The sequence below is a fragment of the Onychomys torridus genome, chromosome 17, assembly GCF_903995425.1.
Source record: "Onychomys torridus chromosome 17, mOncTor1.1, whole genome shotgun sequence".
Taxonomy (NCBI): domain Eukaryota; kingdom Metazoa; phylum Chordata; class Mammalia; order Rodentia; family Cricetidae; genus Onychomys; species Onychomys torridus.
This window is the reverse complement of record NC_050459.1, coordinates 48,644,104-48,667,332: the sequence shown is the minus strand read 5'-3', so window position 1 is coordinate 48,667,332 and position 23,229 is coordinate 48,644,104. Positions and strand designations below refer to the sequence as shown.

Sequence of the window (23,229 nt, the reverse complement as noted above, 5' to 3'; positions counted from 1 at the left end):
TTCACTTAATCTAACTCAACATGCCATATTGACATAGGTCATTTAGATGACTGCCTGTCTTGACTCAGGCCACCTGGCAGGGAGATGGCAGAATGACTCTTAGAAAATCTGAAGAGAAACCTTACACAGACACTTTCATTTCCAATTCCCTCTAACTTTCTGAAGCTTTTGCCATCTTATCAAGTATCCCTCTGACCCTCCTGACCACCATATTACTTCAGGGGAAGTCCTTGACCATACCAATAGATATCTTTCCATATTATTTCACTCTGAACACTTCTTTTTAAGTGTTTTACACTGGATTGGATTTTTGTGTATTAGACACATTAGACAGTAGAAAAATTTTCTATTTTCCAATATTATTACTGGGAATTCACCTATCATCCCATTTATGATCTTTTCTCCCATTACTTTATCTACTATAGGTTATTCACCTCTTCTTATTTCTAAAGAAATAAAACAAAAATATTTTCACTGCAGTATCTTGAGTAAATGAAGACTTTAAATATCACCACATCATTTAAAGTTGACATGAACATGTGCTGACGAAGAAAAGTAAAATGTAGATAACGATGGAAAGACAGAAAGGTAGGAACAGTGAAATGTTATGGCCTTGTGCAGAGGTGCGCACTGTGGTGAAACTTCTCTACCAAAATTCATCCACAACATTAACACAACTTTAATGAAAATTTTACTGTGCTCCTCAACTGGTAGTTAATCTGAAGTACAAAAACACAAACCACCTCGACAGTTGGGAGAACAGTGTAGACAGTCTGCCAGAAAATGAAAATCTAGACAACTAAGGCTGTAGTCTGTAAATGATCAAGTAGAGAACTGCCACAGAAAATAGAACTCAGAATCAGAACAATGAAGGGAGTCGTAAGGGAAAAGTTACACTTTAAATCAGCATGGAAATGTTCTAATAAATGATAATGGAAATTTTCTGTATTCCTAGAAAATCAGAATACAATCTAGGTCCAGATGCCCAGTGAGTATAGGTAATTCTATTCTCTGGGGATTTGATTTTTATCCCTGGAACCCAAGGTAAAAGCCAAGAACTAACTATCAAAAGTCATCTTCTGACCTCTAGACCTGCACCATAGCATGCTTGTACCTGCATAGATACTCATGTATGAACATACACAGAAGCAATAATAATAATTATAGTAATAATAATAACATAGTAAATATTTGTTAAAATAAAACAAAATTTACTTGGATTTTAAATTGAGGTATAATCTATGCTATTAAACTTATGGGTTAAAACAATAACATTTTTGTATAACTACCACACACATAATAATTTATTTACAACATTCTAGGTTTAATTATATGTGCATTTGAAACAGTGTGCTATGAAAATGAAATAAAGTTTTGTGATATTGGTAACATATACAAAATAGAAATATGTTTATTCAAAAGGAGACTCTGGGCTAAGAATATATTTAAGTTCAATTGGAACTTAGAGATTTATTGATGAACATTTATTTTTAAAATTAATTTTAAAGGTAATTCAGAAAAGCATTTGGCCTAGCTGTCTCAAAAGTTTTTAGGAGAGAGACAGAAAAGTATTTCTAGTTTGTTCTAGTTTGCAAATTCTTGTGTTCTTAATCAGCATCTGGATTTTAAAAAACAAAGGGAAGAAAATACCCACTCCTGGCACAAGCTGATTTTTGCTGGGAGAAATATTACTCAAGTCACTTTTATGGACTTGACAAGGAACAATTGCTATGTCAAAATGCATTTAACTAAGATTTCTTTTTATGATTTGTGCATTTGATTTGAAATCCTTTTCCATAACTCATAGTGTCACATGTGGTTTCATTTAAATTGGGAAGTCTGCTAAATTAAATATCACTTACTTTCTCTGAAGCATTCTGGTATTACCGACTTAAAACTAATCTTAACAAATACTTTGAAGACTAGAGTTACTCTAGCTTTTTCCTTGCTATTTGGCATCAAGGTGGAAATACAGAGTTGTGGTCTTCTTAAATGCCAACCAGAAAAATCATTTTATTCACATTTCTCAAGATTTCATAAGATTGATATAGATTGAACACACAGTGTTAAAAGTTCTTCCAGGAGATCTCCATTAAAATTGGAAAAGGACCTGACCTTGAGCTAGACCATTTTAATGAGAAAAAGGTGTGGTGGTGAGCTGGGTTTTTGCAGTAGAGCCAATACAGATAGACACTGCCTGCCTACTTCTTTGGAATAAACTTCATGTGGTGGGAAAGCAATTCAGTGTGACTGTAGAAGGTCAAAGCTTCAGGACTGTTCAAATACATGAAAAACTTTTTCTCAGAGGCCTCATACCACACCAAAGAGATCCACCGTGAGCCTAAATCAGTGTGCCAGTACCTAGTGGTTCAAAGTGTTTGGAGCAGCTACTAGAAATGAGCTGCATTTATCTTTTTGAGATTTCTTATGTTTGATGTTTCACAATATCACTACTCACTTCTCAAAGACATAATCTAAGATAGTTCAAGAGAAGGGTTTTTTTTTTTTGATGCTAAAAAGGAGACAAATTTCAGAAAGTATTTAAAGAGTGTCCTGAAATAGTATTCATAGTGCTATACAATTCAATTTTAAAATGATTGAATAGATTAAAAATAGAAAATTCAATTATAAAAATGTAACATAATTACTCTACAAACTGGAGTACTATAAAATACCTAACATTATAATGTATTTGGAGAAGTCTAAGGAGAAGTAAGCAGCATGGTATTGGTCAGATTCCAGACACTAAAACTGACGTTTAATACATAGTGCAATAAAATATAGCTTTTAGTGAAAATTATTTAGTGTTCTGTAATTTGCCACATTACAATTAATACTTTTCCATTCTTATGAAAACTCTAACCAAAGAAGAGTATTGCCAAAGACAAAACATGAGTGATGACTTACACCCAGGGCATATAACATCAGCTGTAACTAAAGGAAAAATAACCGTGTGTCACAAAATATTCAAGTAATTAGAAGTAAAATTCTGTTTCACTCAAAATAATTAAGTTACACACCAAAATAGGTAATAATTGAAACAAGTACGGGTTTATAGGAGTTTATAATACGTTATTGTGAGAATTACTGGGGTACTAAAACACCTCTAGGCTAGACCATTTTCAAATCACTGAAAATGTCACACCAGCAAGACTTAGTTGTTGAAATGAGTCTTAATTAACCATTGAAATTGCAACTGAACCAGAAGTTCAAAACAGTACTTGGTTTAAATTGTGCCAGCATTATTCGAGAGAGTTATCACATGTGAAATCATTAACACACCTATTTACTTACCCAATTTTGTTATAATGTATATCTACATGATATTTGTGTGTGTGTGTGTGTGTGTGTGTGTGTGTGTGTGTGTGTGAGAGAGAGAGAGAGAGAGAGAGAGAGAGAGAGAGAGAGAGAGAGAGAGAGAGGTGGGGGTCGAGGAGAGTTCTTGTCCACAAATTCCTAATTATATGATGATTTGTAATAGATAAATATAAAAACTTAATTTGGGATATAAAGATTTTATATCCAGGGGATACATTATGCTTACATTTCATGAAGAAGATAGAAATTGTAGTTACATTAAAGATTAAAGTTTATGTATTTGTGCTCTAATAAATTAAGCTTGCCTGGAGATAAGAGGAAAAAGCCAGCCACTATATTAAATATAGAAGTCAGGCAATGGTAGCACATGCCTTTAATCCTATCATTTAGGAGGCAGGGATCTGTCTTGATCTCTGAGTTCAAGGCCACACTGAGAACAGAGCCAGATAAAAAGGTTGATTATTGAATCTACTTTTAGAAAGCAACTACTAGTTTTAAGTATTTTACATTGGATTGGATTTTTGTGTATTGTATACAAATTATGTATATTGATACAAATTTGAAATTGATTTTGTTAGAAAATTCTGTATGTATATTTCTAATCTTGTTAAAGATATTGTACCTATACAGTTCACTTAACAATGTAATGCAATTTGTTAATCCTTGAAAGTTATTATTACCAAATATCAGGATGTAAGGAAATGAACGTTAGTAATTAGTCATTACAATAGAACTTGTAGTCTAGGTATGTTTTCAAGGTCAATCAGAGATATATTTTAGATAGATATGTCATCTTCAAACCCTTCAGAGATCTATAGACTATGGCATTTAAAATGTTTTAATAACATAGATTTTTTTTTCTTTTGTTTATTACTATGAGACATGTCTGCTCCTGGCAGCACCAATCTACTTCAGAGAAGATATGTGCATTGATGAAACTGCAAATAGAATTGACTTTCACTATGGCAAAAGTTAACTACTGGGCAAGAAAGTGCCCTCGCATTGACTGCTGACAGTATGCTGTCCAAAATGGACAAGCAGGACACAAACAAATGACTGTCAATCCTTTCCAAGACAAGTGTGGTTGCAGCTTTGGCAATAGGCATCCTCTGAGGCCAGGGCAAATAACAGAAATTTCCAGAATTAAAAATCCTGAATCATTACAGGATGGCAGGACACTGGCAGAGTTCAAGTTTATCTGGTACATTCAATACTTGCACTGAATGTGGGGTCGAGCTGTAGGCTTTGCATACATCCTGCCTCATAAATAAGTGTGTCAGATATGCTAAACCTGTAGGCCAATGATGATGCACCAACAATGCAGAGAAACCTCAGGTTACTGTCCAGACACCTGGCTGTTTCTGTCATAACTCACATTTTTTTTTTTCGGTTTTGTTTTGTTTTTTTGAAACAGGGTTTCTCTGTGTAGCTTTGTGCCTTTCCTGGAACTCACTTGGTAGCCTAGGCTGGCCTCGAACTCACAGAGATCTGCCTGGCTCTGCCTCCCGAGTGCTAGGATTAAAGGCATGCGCCACTCACATTTTTTGGAAGTTGCTTGTTTTTACTTCCTGTTTTACTAGGTAATATTATTTCTTTCCTGGGTCTCTAAGGGAGTTGAAGATTAGATAGTTATAGTAGTTTTTCTTGCTAAGAAATTCAGAAAAGAAGCTCACTAAGAGATGTAAAGTGTATAAATTTGAAAGACATCATAAGATAGTTTTCTGTTGATAATACAAGATAGGATAGAAAGTGAACTAGGTACATTTTAGATTCATCAAAATAGGATAGATAATGGAATATTTTCACTGAATTTGTCAAATGCAAATGGACTGGACATTGTTGTATTTATTGTATATATTTTATATAGTTATTGTAACTATTATATATAGTTTTTCTTATATTAGTTATAATTTTTTTTATTTTAGACAAAAAAGGGAAATATGGTGATATTTTATTTGTGCTCTAATAATTAAAGCTTGCCTGGTGATCAGAGGAAAAAGCCAGCCATATATTAAACATAGAAGTCAGGCAATGGTAGCACATGCCTTTAATCCTATCATTGGGGATGCAGGAATCTGTCTTGATCTCTGTGAGTTCAAGGCCACACTGGGAACAGAGCCAGGCATGGTGGCACAAAACTTAAATTCCAACACTAGTTAACCATGGAGGTCTGTACAGACAGACAGGAAGTGACAGAGCTGGGCAGGAAGAGGAAGTGATGTAGCTGGACAGAGAGAGCAAATCAGATGGCAGAATAGGAAAGCATATAGGCATAGATATACAGGAAGTAGGTTTCCTTGGAAGCTGCTGAGTTGGTGAGGTGAGGTTAGCTGTGGCTTTTCTTATTCCACTGATCTCCCAGGTTTTCACCTCAATATCTGGCTCTGGGTTTTTATATAATAAGACTGTTTAGCAATTTGTCTACAGAAGTTTAATTACAAATGAACATGTTAACTATATTGAAGGAGGTTTTATTTTCTTGTGTCCCAATTATTCTCACATAAAATTCTTGAGTTCAAAATGACTATGTGGGAAAGAATTATGAGACTCTGACTTCAGGAAAACAATCTCTATCTCTATAAAATATTGTATCATTTATAGATAGTTTAATTTCATTGTATTTATATATAAAGATATATTGTAGAAAGTATTTGTGGACTTGCACATTGTAATTCTTATGTTAAATCTACAGTTCTTTCAGAGTTCAGTCAATTCTAAAATGGCATAGAACTCCTTTAAACCTTTCAAAGTCTAACAATTTGCTGAGTGTTTATCTTATATTTTTCTCATTTCTGCCATGCATTTTTCATCTCAAGCCTTACCCAGCCTGAGAGAAACAAACAAATCTCTAAGAACTAGATGTTCCATGTTAGATATATTTTGAAGACTAGGACATTTGGGACTATTAAGAGTGCATAAAATTGAACAGGCATTTCTTAAGAACTGCAAAGACTCTGAAATTCTCTGGAATGTGAAGACAACTCTTGTCAAAGGACTAGAAAGAGCCTAGTAATGGGAGTCTTTGGACATTGTTGCCCAATGGGACAAGTAGACAGCAAGTAGCCAAAGGCATTGCTATCAGTTTTTACAGTTCCTGAATGGAACTTTTTAAGTTTACCTCATTAACTCACTAAAATGTCACTCTTCAGTCACACTTTTGTATGCCTATAAAAAATAGACTATTGTCTCCAAAATTTCAACATTTTTTTTTTTTACTTATTTTCATTTGTTTTTGCTTTTCTATTTTCCTCTTAATTATCATTACAGACATCTCATAGGGTGTTTGTTTACTTATTGGTTGGTTTTTATTTTCTTATTGATCCATAATGTGAGTATTCTACCATCTCTAGATAACACCTCTTTAGTTGTAGCTATCAGATTTATAATCTTGTATATGTATCTAAATATTTTGTGGACTCTGAGATTGGAGGTGACCTTTGTAGCATCTAATGCAGCTCACTTGTCTTACAAAAGAGACACACAATAAATTTAGAAAAGTCATGTAATTCTTAACAAAAGACTTGCAGGCATCTGTGTGGGTTTTTTCCCCCTTGAATTCCTCTGGCAGATGCCAGTGGAGTCCTTGGCTTAAGGGGTATTTGTGACTGTACTGTGGAGTCATGTCGAGGGAGAATGTTACCCAAACTTGGAAGAGGCTGCTTGTATGTGGCCATTTATTTTGAGTAGAAAGAAAATAGAGTTGCGGGGGATGGGGGGGGGACTAAAGTTACCTGGAGAATTAACTAAAAATGGGCATGAATGGTGACAACTTTGAGTAGAGAAAATAGCAAACTCAAGAATCACAGGGAAAAAGACAGTAATGCTTTAAATTGCAGGTGATCTTTGGTGCTAGGGCAATCTTGTGGAATTAGTTTTCTTTTTCTACCTTTGCATGGATCGCTGTTACTGGCCTTAGGTCATCAGGCAGGCACTTTACCTTCCTTGGCCCTGTTTCTATATGATTCCTGACTGGGAAATTTCTAAGCTCTAAAATGCAATGCATGAAGCCACTTGTCTTTACAACAATATTGAGAAATGAGTATTTTAAAAATAACCAGACTATGAGATCTCTATCCTCAAAGGTGCCATTACTACTGCTCTAAGAAAGACATTCAGCATGGCTTTGTCTCTTGGCCCTTTTGGTTTTGAGCCATAGCAAGATCCTCCTAGATATTGGTATCTTGACCTTGGGCTTGGAGACAATATATTTCTGTCTATTTGAAATTACCCACTATGCAGATTTTGTTTTAGCAGTACAAAATCAATCAAAGCATATGCTTTACTACAATCAAAGCCTTTTTTATTTAAATCTACACAAGCCACCTCTCCTAGGTAAGTGTAGCTACCAGCCCTCAACCAAGCCTCTTTTTACAGCAAATGAAGACCATCACAGAAAATTACAACCGGACACGATACAGAAATTAACCAATTTGAGGAACCTAGCCTCAGTGGATACATATATTTCACAGCTCCTTTGTGTATGTTTTGAGGGAACATTGGTGAAGAGCCAGAGGAAGGACTGTAAAAGACAGAATATCCACATGTATTCAGTGAAACAGTCCATCCTAGAAATGGCTGTATAAAGAAGACCAGAACAATGGCAATAGCAATGGGTACATTAACATGGAAGAGAGAAATATTTTTGAGGCCCCACCCTCAGACAAGGAGTTATAGACAACTAACAACTTCTGGAAAAAGGAAAACTAGCCTCTCTTAGGGATAAGCTCCCTTATTGGTTGTCCAGTGCAGAGCGATCAATGCCATATACCTCAGACACATCATGACAAACACACACCATAATAATAAATAAAATTTTTAGGAGCTGGACAAATGGCTCAGTGCTTCAGAATACTTGCTACTCTTCTTGAGAACCTAAGTTTGGATCCCAGCACCTATATTGGATGCCTGTAATGCCAGCTCTAATGGATTTGATTTCCTTTTCTGCTCTCTAAGTACGTCTGCATTAGTATACACACACACACACACACACACACACACACACACACACACACACTCATGCGCACACACACACACAAATTACAACTTTATAAATTAAAATAGACATTAAAATTATCAAAAGGAAAAGGGAAATTTCCTGAGTGTGGAGAACTGAGAAAATCACATTGTGGAGAAGGCCTTGGTGCAGCTTGAGGAGGATTATAAGGAGCACCAGGAAAATGACAGGAGTTCACTCACATTTTCGGTTTCCTAGGTAACAGGGATAAGGAAGGAAGTAGAGCAGGCAGGGACTTGGTGCTCTTATTTGTGAGAATCCTTGAGTTCAACATGAACTCAACTGCACTCCACTTCGCTGCCCTGTGCAAGATATTTCCATATTAATGACTGTAAAGACGGAGCATTATCCTAACTTCTCTGGGATTACAGAGACAAACACTGGTGAGCAAGAAAGATTGTCTCCTAACTCCATGGAAAGGATTTAGATGGTTCATCAGTAAAAAATGTGAACATTTCAGATAAGACATTGAGAAGGAATACAATGTAGCAAGTGATTGGGGAGCAGAGAAGTAAACATGGAAAAGAGTGGGCAGAAGTGACCGAGTAAAAGTATACAGATAGTCAAGCATTTTCATCTTTGCCTCTGAGGAAATATAATATTCTAAGAAAGGAGGATGGTCTACAGGTCAGATAGAAGATATGACGTTGCATCTGAGAAAGGTCAAAATTAACTACATACGGTTTATTTTATTTTATTTATTAGGTTTATTAAGTGGCAGGTGCTGAGTTAGTGATAGCAGAGCTAAGTACTGAATCCCAACAAAATTAAAAGAAATTGCAGGTGGGAAGGCAGAAAGAAGTGGTAACCAGTAGGAACCTAGTTTGGGATCATAAAGGTAAAGCCATGTTATATAAATATGACACCATAATCGTGTTATCAACTCTCCTGTATTGCTAACTGACTATAGAGACACTTAATTTTTAGATAGATATTTGATATGTCATAATATTCTTAGAATTTCAAGATGATTTGATCACCAGTCATTGATGATGGTTTAGGTGGCCATCAGCTGGTAAAAATGCATTTTATCTCAAGGGTAACAAAAGAGAAATATCTGTAGTGTATTGTTGCCAAGTTTTCTAAGGCTTTTCCTTTGGGAAATGTGTAATGGTGTGCAGTTCATGTATCTGGATGACGAGCTAGCCCAACAAGACGATTTTTAACTAAAGGGAAGGGTAGAGACTTAGTGTTTATTCTAGTGAGCTACATGGAATACAGTTCCAGTCAAAAGTGGTTGCTGCAGGCTAATGCTCATGGGATGAATTACTGACAAAGCCACCAAGAGGAGGCTCCCGACTTAGCGGTTGAGGCCAATTTTAACACTTGGGAAAATAGCCAAGAAGAGAGGAAATAGGAAAAATATAAGCCAACTCTTTCTTACCAGTATTGGGTATTGATAGCTTGTGGAGAAAACTATAATAGTCACAGTTTACAGGTAGAACTCACCAGATAGATGGCTGATGCTTGCATCATGACTTTGAGAGTTTCTAAATCATTGTTTGCTCTGTTTATTTTATTGTTTTATGCCATTTGGAAAGACAAGATCTTTGAGCATTGTTGGCTTATCTTTAAGATAAAAATAAACCTACAGTGTGAATTCTAATTGGTTTTAATAATTAAAAACCCAGAGTTACATATAGGGGTAAATGCTAAAAGATCAGTGAGACAAAGGAGTTAGCTAAACTTACCTCTTACCTCACAAATTCCTCAGCTTGGAAAAGGGGGGGGGGTGAACTCCTGTCTCCTTCTGTTTTATATTCCTTTCTCTGCCCAGTCATATCACTTCCTGTTTCCACCTCCCTAGTGCTGAGATTAAAGCTGTGTGCCTCCCAAGTACTAGGATCAAAGGCGAGAGATCCCAAGTGCTGGGATTAAAGGTATGTGCCATCACAGCCTGTCCTCTATGGTTAACTAGTGGCTAGCTCCACACCTGATCTCCAGGCAAACTTATTTGTTAGAGCACAAGCAAAATATTACTACATAACCTTATTTCATTAAGTTGTGGTTATGATTAAAGCAGGTAATATATTTGAAAGATTTAACACCATAATACTATTTGTGACATCACTTTATAAGCCAGTGGCTGCATTCTGTTTTTTATTGTATTGCCTTATTTTTGCAAAATCTGGTAATTGGAAAGTCCAATTTACAAAGATATGAAGTAAAGAGGTCACAAAAGTCACGGCTTTTGTGAGGGGTGGGATCATTAAAGTTCAAATTGGAATTTATTTTACAAGTAACACATTCACCCATTAATACTTTTGTCTTGAGAGAGCTTTTTCCTCCTGACTCACATCATAACTACAGAGATTAAGTAAGAAATACTTTGGAAACGAGAACCATCTGTGTCTGAGTAAGCAAACAAAAAGCACAATGTTATCCTAAACCTAATCCAAACTCCTAAATTATGAGTTTGGATAGCAGTAGAAATTATTAGGACATAATTGTAAAAAAACAACCACAAGCTCTATTATTTTTATAACTAAACTTAGCTTAAGATCCTGAATAAGCAATCTGTATATCAGACCCAGCTATAAAATCTACCTGACAATGTCAATAATAAAACACTTCCACATTTAGAAGTTCTATCCCAAAGCTGCACAAAAGCATAGTCTATTTTTAGACATCTCTATCCCCAAATCCTATTAAAGTATGTTTTGAAGGTTTTTTTTTTTTTTTTTTTTTAAATTTTTTTAGTGGTTTCTCTAAATTGATTCTCAAGCCCCTTCCACCTTTTCAAAAATATGCTTTTTATTGATTTAGGGCAATGTTTGAGAAAAAAATATATTTCTTTACTACTCTGTGCAACTTTTTTTGAGATTGTAATTTACTTTCAATATTTTTCTCTTCCTTTTTCTCCTTCCAAGCCCTCCCATAAGCCCTTCAAATTCTTGGCCTCTTTTTTCATTAATTGTTGTCACATGTATATGTGTATATGTTCGTGTGTGTGTGTGTGTGTGTGTGTGTGTGTGTGTGTGTGTGTTATATTCCTAAATATAACCTTTTGAATCCATATGATGTTACTTGCACGTTACATGTATGTTTTCAGGGCTGATCTTTCGGCAGTGGCTTTTTTGTTGTTGTTTCTTCATTTTACTTTTCTGTCACCAATTGGTCTTTATGTAAATACCCCCCATCCATAATGTCCTGTCCCTATGTTGTCTTTGGATACGAAGCACAGGATTAAAGTTTTGCTGCTGTGATGATAATTAAGGAGCCTGTCCTCCTTGACAGACAACTGGCATTACCAGCAGGAGGGGAAAATTTAAAAGTGTTTTTATGCTGTGAATAAAAAGCTAGAAATCAAATACAGGAAGTGGCAAGAAGCTCTGTTTTCCTGTATTCGGCTTTCGATGTCTCTGGAAATGTTCTGAAGAAGCCAGATAAGTGAAAGACCTTGTGTGCCAGCTCCTGGGTCCCACAAAATAGTGTGATTAGCTTTCCTTATTTATTTTAATAATATTTTATTTCCTGTTTGAATAGTTCATGCATGTATACAATGTGTCTTGTTTCACCCCCTTCTTCCTCTCCCCTAGAATGCTAAACACATTTCCCTCTCAACTTCAATATTTAAAAGAAGTATTACTATTGACCCACTGAGTCTAATTACTGCTGCCCACAGTATATGGTCACCCACTGAGGAAAGGGCAACCCACTCGTGACTACTTTTCAAAAATTTATTGACTATTGTTCTCTCAGAAACTCTCAAGGACTAGTAACTCTCCAGTTAGGCTTGAGACTTTGATGGCCCTTCCCCCACCCGAGCTGGAATCTTTAACTTTCTTGCTTTTGTGCAGGTCTTGTGCACACAACCACAGTGGCTCTGAGCTCTACAACTCAGCTGTCCCTCAAATGCTGTGGTTTTGTTCATCTCTTTATCAAATAACATTCATAGACTACCAAACTTCACTCTTTGCTCCTGCTAGCTCATCACCCCATCTTCTTCCGGGTTTGTAGAATTTAGCTTTGATGCTCGTTATTCTTATCATGGTGGTTGTTCAACGATAACACTGGTTTTGTTTCCCATTCTTTAAATTCCATTCATTGTATACCTCCTAAGACTGAGGTACATTGAGTTTAATTTGTCATCTGTGGCAACATTTTTCTAGAATTTCTTCCCAATAACGTCTAGATGAAAGGTTTCTTAAGGGTGTGGCTCTTGTAGTGATTTTGCTTTCTTTCAGTAAATTCATCTGATTTCTTGAGCCAAAATTCACATGTTTTCTTAATAATTATCTTCAGTCCTAACTCCCTTTAACTGTAGACCTAAATATCTCAAACCACAAACATGTTAATGTTGCATTTATTAACAGCCCTATAAATATTTCCTTTTCATATATTCCAAATATTTCTTAGTGTGTTTGACATTATCCTACTTACATGATTGTTTTAGCTCTGACTCACAGGTACCCAGAACCTTTTCCTGCACACTCTACCCAGCATCTCTATGGCTCCTGTTCCTCCCACATTCATTCCCCATTGTTTCTTCTTTTTCTTTTTTCTTGTTTTATTTGTGGGGGAGATTATTAGAATTTTCATCCAGGACCTCCTTGAACATGCTAAGCAAGTGCTCTGTCTACCACTGAGTGATGTCATAAATTCTCTCTTATGTTCTTACTTTTAAAAGGGACACACTAAGTAGCTCAGGATTGCCTTGAACTCATAATCCTCAGTTTCCCAAATACCTAAAATTACTGAACCACACTGTCCTGTTTTTTCCCCATTTTCTATTCCTATTCTTGGAATAGTATGAACTTATTGCATAATCTTGGTTCTTCAGTAAAATAATCTGTGAGGCAAAGCATCTGCTGTAAGCTCATGGTTCCATTGTTGTGTGCTTGTGATCCAAACACGGGGACCTGATTTCAGTCCTCACATACCCATAAGAATTTGAGTGTGCCCTCAAGCACAGTGCTGGGAGGTAGACAGGAAGATCCCTAGAGATTTTTTGAATTTCCAGTAGTCAAGTGAGTGAGCTCCTAGCTAAAGATACATAAGCAATAAAGTAGACAAGCAATTGAAGAAGACATTTGACATCTCCAGCCTCCACATGTACACATTCACCTGCACACATGTGTTTGCACAGGCACAGACATACACACATATGCAATAAATAAATAAGTAAATAAATAAACAAATACCAAATAATTTCTTTGCTCCTTAATGTTTGGAAAGTTCCCCTCTGACCTCTGAATAGCTTTCAGTAACCATGGCACTGATGATCTGTTTTGTCTTGTGATCTGTTTCACCAATTGTGTGTGTGTGTGTGTGTGTGTGTGTGTGTGTGTATGAGTGTTGTTTCTCTATGTCCTAACATTGACCAAGATACACAATCAACTGTCCCCAGGTTGCTTTTCTTTGTTGCAATAGAGTCCAATGAATGTACTGCTGCTAGACATTTTTCATTGCTTAGCCCCCCCACTTGCATAACTTACTATTTAAATACCCCAATTTTCAACTGCTTTGACATTTTATCCATAAAAATGTTTGATATTTAAGAGACACTTACAGAATGAACTATTTCAAATTTAAAGTCAAGAGTTAATAGCAAAGAAATAGATATTTATAGGTCCTGAAGATAAACAGCTAGGTGGGGATGCAAGGGTTGGGCCATGCTCCCCCATGAGTTTTGTTCGCCATCTAGTGGCAACTCTACCTCACTACAAGACTCTCCTGTAAGACTATGAAGTTTGCAGATACATTTTTCAATTTTCTTTAGGAGAGATTTCAAAAGAGAGCTTTCTTTAATATATATTACATAGTTCTAGAAATAAATTCTATATTTACTACTAGTTCCTTTTTATGAAATACTGTAAACCATTTTATTATTTATATACTAATTACTACATACATATTTACTATTCATATACTGTTATAGAATTTATATTATTATACAAAGGTTTCATGAAACATGCACCTGTTGCCTTGTTTTATGTTTGCATTAGTCAATGATGTGTATGGGTCCATTTACCAAGATGACATTTAGAGGAAATCTGAAAGCTCTATCGAGTATCTGATGCATTAAAAAGTCCTTTCTCCTGAGGTGACACACACAACAAATTCAGCAAAAATATCAAACATGAATTAATGGAAAATATAAAGTGTGGATCCAGGTGGCTAGTTTCCATCAACTCTGGTTGTATTCGCATTACCCAGACACTGTACGGGATCATTTTCACAACTGAAAACATGGGAAAAAGTAAGTTTTTGTTGTAACTATGAGGTGATGGATATGCAGAAAATGGACCTTTGAAGGCTTTTGGCAAATATAGACGGCAGTTTGTTTCTATTGATGTGCCCATTTTACTTTTATTTACTCGATAAACATGCGCCCAGAGGATTACAAAATAAATGATCTGTCTAGCCACTAAAACTTACACCCCCTGCATTTAAGAAAATGCTCAGGAAGAAGTAGTTGCTCATACTTACAGCTTTCTAGTTGCATTATACATGTTTGTACATCCATTGGGAAATTCTTGAGATCCATCGGACAGGACAGTGTCAATGTTAACCTGAAAGGATGCAAGGAATTCTTTTCAAGGCAACTCTTTTACATGGACACATGAATATTCTATTGCCTAGAGAAAACATTCTTTATGTTGACAGTGACAATAATTGTACTGCTGCTTTTTTTCAGCTTAAGAATGCTATTTATTCTGAAATAACCAAGTATTTACAAATTAATCTGTTTTTTTTTTTGCAGGAAAGATAAAGTATTATTGCAAGTATAACATTCTGCACATTTACTTTTTCATTTGTTTATTAATTTTTTTCCTCTTGTAATAGAGTAGAAATGCCTAGAAGAGGCCTTTCCTTCCAAAAGTGGTTCCCAGAAGGTAAATCTGAGTGTGGATTCTATAGAATTATCAAATGACAAACGGCACATTTCATTTAAAATCCTATACTACTATAATTTAAGAGGTCAATGTACTCTGGAAAAGTGAAATTCCAAATTTAGAAAAATGAATTGTAGAGGAATAGTCCTATATGACAAATCTGGTCATTTTTGCAGCTCTCTCTGGGAAGTTGTCAGTGGATAGAGAGGTGTTGAGCACAGCAAATCTGATGAACTTGAATGTTTGTTAGTATTGTGAGCAGTGGCTCCTGCCTCTGGCTTGAACATTCTACCAGGTCCCATAGGAACCAGGAAATAGTTCTATAGAATCATGACATAATTTCATGCTCACCAATCCAGTTTCTGGTTTTTATTCACATGAAGGAAATGCAGAAGTTCTACACCAGAATCCTACCCTTGCAAAGAGAACTCTTGTACTCTCAGAGACTCAACAAGTATGTTCCATATGATCCATTACATATATATGTGTATATATATATATATATATACATATATGTTTGTATACACATACATTTTATATTATACATATATTAACACATGTATATACATATATATTAAAATATATTACTGATATATCTTCCATTTTTACCAAGAATTTGTGGTTTATGAAACTGGGAAAGAGGAAGAAAGGGAGGTCCAGATGCATGGTCAATATTCTTCTAAGTTCTTTTTGGAGAAACCCCACTCAGCCAGTTTGATTAATTTCCTCACTGAAATCCACTGTACTAATGAGCATGCCATGTGGTTAGTTTGCCTAAGCTTTGTAATCAGAGGCATATGACTCCAAACTTCCTAAGCAACAGCTTTCTCATCTCTAAAAGGAAGATGGCAGTGGCGCCTACTGGAGAACTGAGGTGTGGAATCCTGAGTTGTGTGTGGAATATTCTTTGGCAAGTGCTTGACACATAGGAAATACTGAATGCTTATTAAATTTAAATGATTGACGGGTGACTCCCCCATATTCTCCGCCTCAAAATTCTAATGTGTGGGCATAAAGGTAAATTAATTAAATAATACATGAGAATTATTTATACTTGGACAAAAAACAAAACAAACTAGCAATCTAACAAATACAGCTATGTTCTCTGAAACGGCATTTTTATGTAGACTGTAGACATAAAGTTACAATGATATATATAGTCTCTAGTGCATATCTTGCTGACTTAGGTCCAGTTAGAAGTGTTCAGGAGACATGAATGGACAGACAAATGGGACTGCTGGATTTTTAAGAGTCCCAGAAGGATCATTAGGTAATTCATTCAAGCTAGAGTCCTTAGCAAGCTAAAATAATCAGAGATCTCAATATTCAAAAGCAGTATGTTTTTTTCTGGTCTTCCTAGCTAGGTTAAGTAATACCAAGTGATAGAGTGTATTTCCACATACTCTCTTCAAAAGACAATTTTAAAACTAGGTGGACAAGATGTTCCCTGCCTTGTGAAAGGGTTTATCAGGAGAAGGCATATGCACATTCTGAAATGCACACATACTCATTTTCCAACTATCCAAGGCTCTTGCCAGCCAGTTTCCAGCACTGACTTGCAGAATGCTCTGACCTTTTGTGAGGAAGTAAAAAGTGTTTTCAGATTCTTTTCCACACTCTCACCATGTATGTGCTGTCAAATTTATATCCTGGCTATTTCTCTGGCTTAAGACAAGAGCTGTTATATAATTCCAACAGGGAAAAAAAAAAAAAAGAGTTCAAAGGAATTATTTGACTAAGCAAAAACTGTTTGCAGAAAACCTGTTGCAAATCATAGTCTATAAAAACCTATTTTTGACTTTGTTTTCATTTATTTAATGTAAAATATTGATTAAACAAAACACTGATTGAAAACAAGTGTCTGCTGGTTGCAATACTGAATTTGTTTATCGAAATAAGACATGCAAATTAGAGATGTGTTCTGACCTGTGTTCTGACCACATCAAAGTTAACTAAGTAAAGAGTCAATGACTCATGTTCTGTTTTGGACTTGAATGAGAACTTGTTGAAGGAGGACACTGAGTCCTCTTTCTGAGACAAGATACGTAAACAGGATATGGGCTTCTTACTGCCTCCCAAGAAGTCTTGGATTACTGAAATAGTGACTTTCAAAAGGCTGACTCATCTATGAAAATCACTGGACTCATTAAAATTTAATTATTATCCATTTTTAAAGTAACATTGCTTACAGAGTTGTGTCTGTCCCAATGTCTGAAATTAAATGTGTTTTCTGGCCCCATCATAGCTTTTTAACTCAAAATAACTGTTTATGTTTTATTGATATATAATTTTATGCATAATAACTTTTTTGCTAAATGCATTATTACAATATCTCCCAAAATTTTGTAATTTAGTTACATAAATACAATGTCTTTTGCTCAATAATGTAAGGAGCTTTGAAAGAGTTCTTGTAATACTATACTAACACATTCATGGCATTTATTTATTTTGTAGTAGGAAGGAGTCCAAATATTTTGTAGATAATAATTCATAAGACAGGTAAATAATATTCACCCTCTTTAAGTGAGAAAACTTAAGAGTTAACATAACTAACCTGATATTATGTAACAGAAATGGGCAAGGCAGGATTTACAACTTGATGAGGGTATGTCTAACCTACATTCCAAAGTCTTAACCTTTAAGAACACTGTCACTCAAAAGCATTGGATTATTTCAGTTTTATATATTACAATAACACAAGTATTGATAAAATGCATACACTTAGTTCTTAAATGTGAAGAAAGACATATAAATAATCTTTTTACAATAGTTAGAAAGATGAGATTAGGCTGCAGGAAGCATAAATTTCCCCAGTAATTTTACATAATTGAGTGGTTTGTATGTGATTATGGATGATTTCACAGGGAATAAATAACTGAGAAGAGATCCAAGCTTAGAAACACCAGGATAGAGATTAGAAACTGTTACTATGAATTAAATCTAGGAGGAATTTTTTTGTCAATTGATCATTAAAAACACATAAATCTAACCAACCTATCACAAAAGCAATAGTATGACTGATGATCCTGTGGGAAGTTTACGTGAACAAATCACAAATCTTAAAAAATGCTTGTTAATAGACGTGTTACATTCCCATTGTAAATAGACTCTCCAATGAATGAACAACATTTTAGGAAGCATGGGCTGACATAAGTCCCTTTTTGTTTACATCCATTAGTATCTTGTCAGTGATCAGAAATAAATATATATTATGCAACTACACTTTAATTGCTTACACAATTAAATTTCATAGAAATAAAAATTTTATCTAGCTCAAATTAAAGTTGAAATTGTGATCACCCAGGTGCATGCAATACCTCTGGAAAAAAATGTCCTTGTTATTTGATTTTAAAAGTATGAGGCTTCTGTGGTATCAGTAGCAAAATTACTAGTGTGCTATTGGAGCAGCCACTATTTAATATTCAACTGGCTCTGACGTGCTTCGATGCCTTCTGATGAGGATCGTCCTTCGGTTAACTTTGTTTGCTTTCTCTTTTGGAAAGATTAAAGTGAAAGCATCAGTGCCTATTGTATGCCTGCCACCATGCTAAATTGTTCACATTCATTATTTGGGGCTTGATTTAGTTGCTATTACTGTTTTCATATATAGAAGGAAAATGATGGTTTCTTTTTTGAAGGAAAGAGCCTTGTCTCAAATCACAGCTAGTAACCAGTATAGTCCAGATCAGGGCTGGAAGATGTAGTCAGCCTTCCCAGGGCCTCAAGTCTTCCCCACATCTCCTGCTGTGCATACCAAAACTGAGAGCCATGCCAGAATTTTACTTGTACCATGTCTAAGGATTAAAGACTCTGCTAACATTCTGACATGGGAACACACTGTTCACTTGGATAAAGAGAAGGCTTGTTTGCAAATTTGCTTTAAAAATAATGTGTTCTCCCACTATGTCTTCCAGAGTCGTCACATAACTGGCTGTACACATATATTCATCCAAACCCATTGCATTGGTCCAGGGAGACTTGTGGAGATGGGAGAAATGTTCTTGCTGCTTGCTTTCCCCCAATCATAAATTCAGCTATTTCTGACTCAGGAATTTTGTGTTTTCAGGAACCATAAAACAGATAGATATAGGTTAACTTTATAAGCAGGATAAAATATAATTTGAAACTTAATCTTGAGGTAACTGTCTAACTTCAAACCCCTCATCCAAAGGCAATTTATTTAAGTGTAATTAGTATAATCCATAGATACGATTTAAAATTTTAAGTAGTTCTGTAAATTGTAAAAAACAGCCACGCCAAAGCTGGAGAGTTGGCTCAGTGATTAAGAGCATTTGATGCTCTTTCAGAGGACCTGGGTTTGGTTTCCAGAACCTACATGGAACCTTGTGGCCATCCATAACTCCAGAGGATCTGATGCACCCTTGGACTTCTGTAGGTCCTTGGCACATGTGTGATGCTTATAAAATCCTTATGCATTTAAAATGAATCAATCTAAAAATATATTTCTTTAAGTTCATAGCTTTATTACCTCAGTTCTACTTCCTCAGTATTAGACTTTCTTTAGCTATTTGTTGATTATTTATGTTAATATATCTATGCTATTATAAAATGATTGCATGTGCTATTTAGTTCTTGAAATTGTCTGTGTAATAGCCTATAAGGGAAAAATAAGATTTTTTAAAAAGTCTCATAACATATTCTATGCATACTTAACTTCCCACCAAGCCCAAAATATACTTGTAGTGAAACAAATATCTCACAATTACATGTTAGGAGTCTGTGATTAATGTTTTGTAATGGTTGGTAATTCGCATAATTACTGCTATTGCATAGTGATTTTTTCCTTGGTATTAGTAAGTGTCTCATGTTAACCATCTTTACACTTTTGTATTCTTATGGCTGCTTCAAATTCTACTCATTCTCACTGCTACTTAATCCTTCTTAGTGGTTGAACACAGCAGGGCGTCTGTATGCACTGTTTCAATGGAAATTCCTCCTTTTTGTCTGCTCTGCCTTTCAACTCATGCTTGGGCTTCTTTACTGATGCTCAGATTTTTACATTCTTCTGCCATCTGATGTGTGTGTGTGTGTGTGTGTGTGTGTGTGTGTGTGTGTGCACGCACACACGTACTTTGATTCTACTTTCTTGGAAATTTCCTCTTCTTACCTAAGTTTTTCCACTGCTTGCTCTTATAGTGTATTAATGTCTTTATTTTCTTTTTCATTCCTAGAAGTATCATTTTATACATGCAATTGTGTTTGTCCAGAGAATGTAAAAATACTCTTTTTTTGGCCTTTCTTCAGTCATGTCTTTGTTAATGTTTCTTTTACTTTTGTTTTCTCTTTCTCTTTGCTTGTTTCACTGGTATCTGCCATTTAAAAAAATGACAAGATATTTTCAAGTGGCTGTTTCTGAGACTGAGACACTAAAAGTTATTTGGAATCAACTGAAGTGAGATTGTTTATTGCATAATATTCATAGCTATAGGATGATATGGCAGTAGAATTGCCAGCATCTATGGCTCTTTTCTCTAGGGCAGCTAAGTTCCACGAGAAATATATTTATCTGTGTACTGTCAACAGATGTTTCATTATGACTTTCAGAACCTTAGTGTTCATCAAGGCATGTGACTATTTCCTTTACAACCTCATTACATTCTTGTCTTCTTGGTTTGATGTATCTTGAGAATTACAGATGATGTCTATATCTTTGCTCCTGGAACCCTTGGAAACACTTTTTGATGTTTTCTATCCTGCTTCTGTCCAAGTCTAAAAGCAAGAAAAGAAATCCTTGATTAAAGAGCACAGGTGATGGAATCACAGGTGGTTCATCACTGATGTTCTTGAAAGTTTAAATCCATTCTCCTTTTTTTCTTCTTTATTTTTCATTTTAGTTTTTAGCTATCTTGCAGTTTTTTGAGGTCCTTCTTGCCTAAAATTCCCAAAAGTTTGAAGATCTTAATGGTTTTCTGTCTTCTGTTATTTTCCACTTTGTCTTGTGTTCTACCATCTCTGTCTAAGTCAGTTCTCACGTTCATTTCCAAGCTTCCTAGACGATGTTCTCCTCATGTGTCTGTTGTTGATTTGTTGTCTGATGGTTTCGACTTCCTGTGCACTAGAGCCATCTTCCTCTGTCACTCAGTTCAACTAATTGTCTTAGTGAGATTTAAAGAGGAAATGCAGGTGACTGCCCAAGTTCACTCGCTTGCACTTGTCAGGACCTTCTGCCTTCTTCAAACAGGCAAGGAAGCCAGATCTCACACAAAACAGCACAGATGCTCCATTTGCAAACTGAACAAGATTTGTTTTCCAGTTCAGTTATTTTTCTAACAAAGAAACGGAAGATTTGGAGCATTTGAAGATTTCAAAGTCCTGTGATATATCCAAAATCAACTCACAAAAATTGTTTTTTGTTTGATCATTTGATCCAGGATACAGGAATGACTATGAACCAAAAGACCATCTGTTTCATCTAAATTCATACTGAAAGATAAAAGACGCATTCTGAATCATTCCATAGCCTTTTCTCCAAATATTAGAAGAAATACAAGCTATCTATAATGGATGACACCATTTACAAAACAGAAAAAAAGCACCATCATTCCTCTATTTTCCAAACAAAATACTTCAGAATTTACAAGGAACACAGTAATAAGGTCCTGATAGAAATGATAGAAATTCTCTTTTAAATAAATGTTGATTTATTTTTAGCATAATGTATTTTAACTGGAGGAGTTGTTTTGGTCTTAAAAGTATACAATATATCTGTTTTATTGGATGAATCCCAAATGGATAGACTTCATTGTTATACGATTTCAAGATATATTGTTATCAAAAGTTCCTCCCCACAAAGGACTCTTTTATTTTAATAATGTGGGAATGTGTGAGAGCTTAGCTCTTACTTGTTAATTAACATTTTTAACTTTCAATGTATTTGTGGGGGGAGGGTTCCCTGCATGTTGTGACACACATGTGGAGGTCAGATGACAACTTTCAGGAGTTGGTCCTTTTCTCTCAGTGTATGGGTCCTAGGAATCAGACTCATGTCATCAGTTGCTGTGGAATGTGCCTCAACCCACTGAGACATCTTGATAGCCTCATTTTCTGCATAAATAAATACCCATAATCTTATTGGATACATTTCACACACACACACACACACACACACACACACACACACACACACACATGCGCACGCGCGCGCACACACACAATTTCAATTCTGTCAAATGAAATAATCAGCACACTCTAATTTTGCAAAAAAAAAAAAAAAATGATTGTTCCATGATCCCTGGTGTTATATATTATTAAGAAACTTTACTTGAAATTTTTATTATGTGTAAATGGGCATCCTATAGCACATGAATGAAGGGAAACTCACAGGAGTCAATTATCTCTTTCCACCTTGGGAACTGAATTCAGGCTGCTAGGCTTGGCAGCAAACATCCTTACCTGCTGAGTCTTCTTACCAGCTCTTGTTTTTTCAAATAACCTGTGCCACAAGAAAGCTATCTGGACAGGTTATCAGTTTTAGTAGAAAACAGAATGCTACAATTGACAAAGGTATGTATGTATGTTTCTTGACATTGCACTCAGAAATTTTCACATACCGAACTAACACTCTGCCACAGAACAATACCAGCATAAGCACAAATACAACCTTTGAATTATCAGGGAAGAATTAAACTTGTTCCATGTGTACCTTACAATGGATTTCTTGATAATCACCATGAGTCCACAGCACAGAAGGGTCAGGATGCTGGTAACGAACTAATGGAATCTGTCACATACTGTATGTATTTATTTTGTAAGTAATACATAACTCATTTTTAAAAATCCAAACAACATAAATTTACTTAGAGTAAAATCAATAGTTCTTTATTGTTGCATAAATCCTACCTCTCATTTCTATAACTGATCATTTTTAATAAACTTATGAGTTTCCTTCCAAAGTTCTTTCATAGATCCATGCACATAGGCATGTGCTGATTAAATGGTGATAGATTTTAAGAAAGGTATTACAGACTGATTTTATCATTGTGCACACATCACAGGACATACTTGAGTAAGCCTATTAATAGATGGTACAGCTTATTG

The 23,229-nt window shown here is 35.4% G+C and overlaps 1 protein-coding gene across 2 annotated transcripts in view; it reads right to left on the bottom strand.

Annotated features, from left to right (window-relative positions):
• Positions 1 to 23,229, bottom strand: part of Glra3 (glycine receptor alpha 3) — a 159,629-nt gene that overhangs the window by 41,645 nt on the left and 94,755 nt on the right. For both annotated transcript variants that reach the window (XM_036166467.1, XM_036166468.1), the window contains exon 5: positions 14,765 to 14,847. In XM_036166467.1, the coding sequence (XP_036022360.1) occupies positions 14,765 to 14,847 (83 nt within the window). The remainder of the gene's footprint in view (positions 1 to 14,764; positions 14,848 to 23,229) is intronic.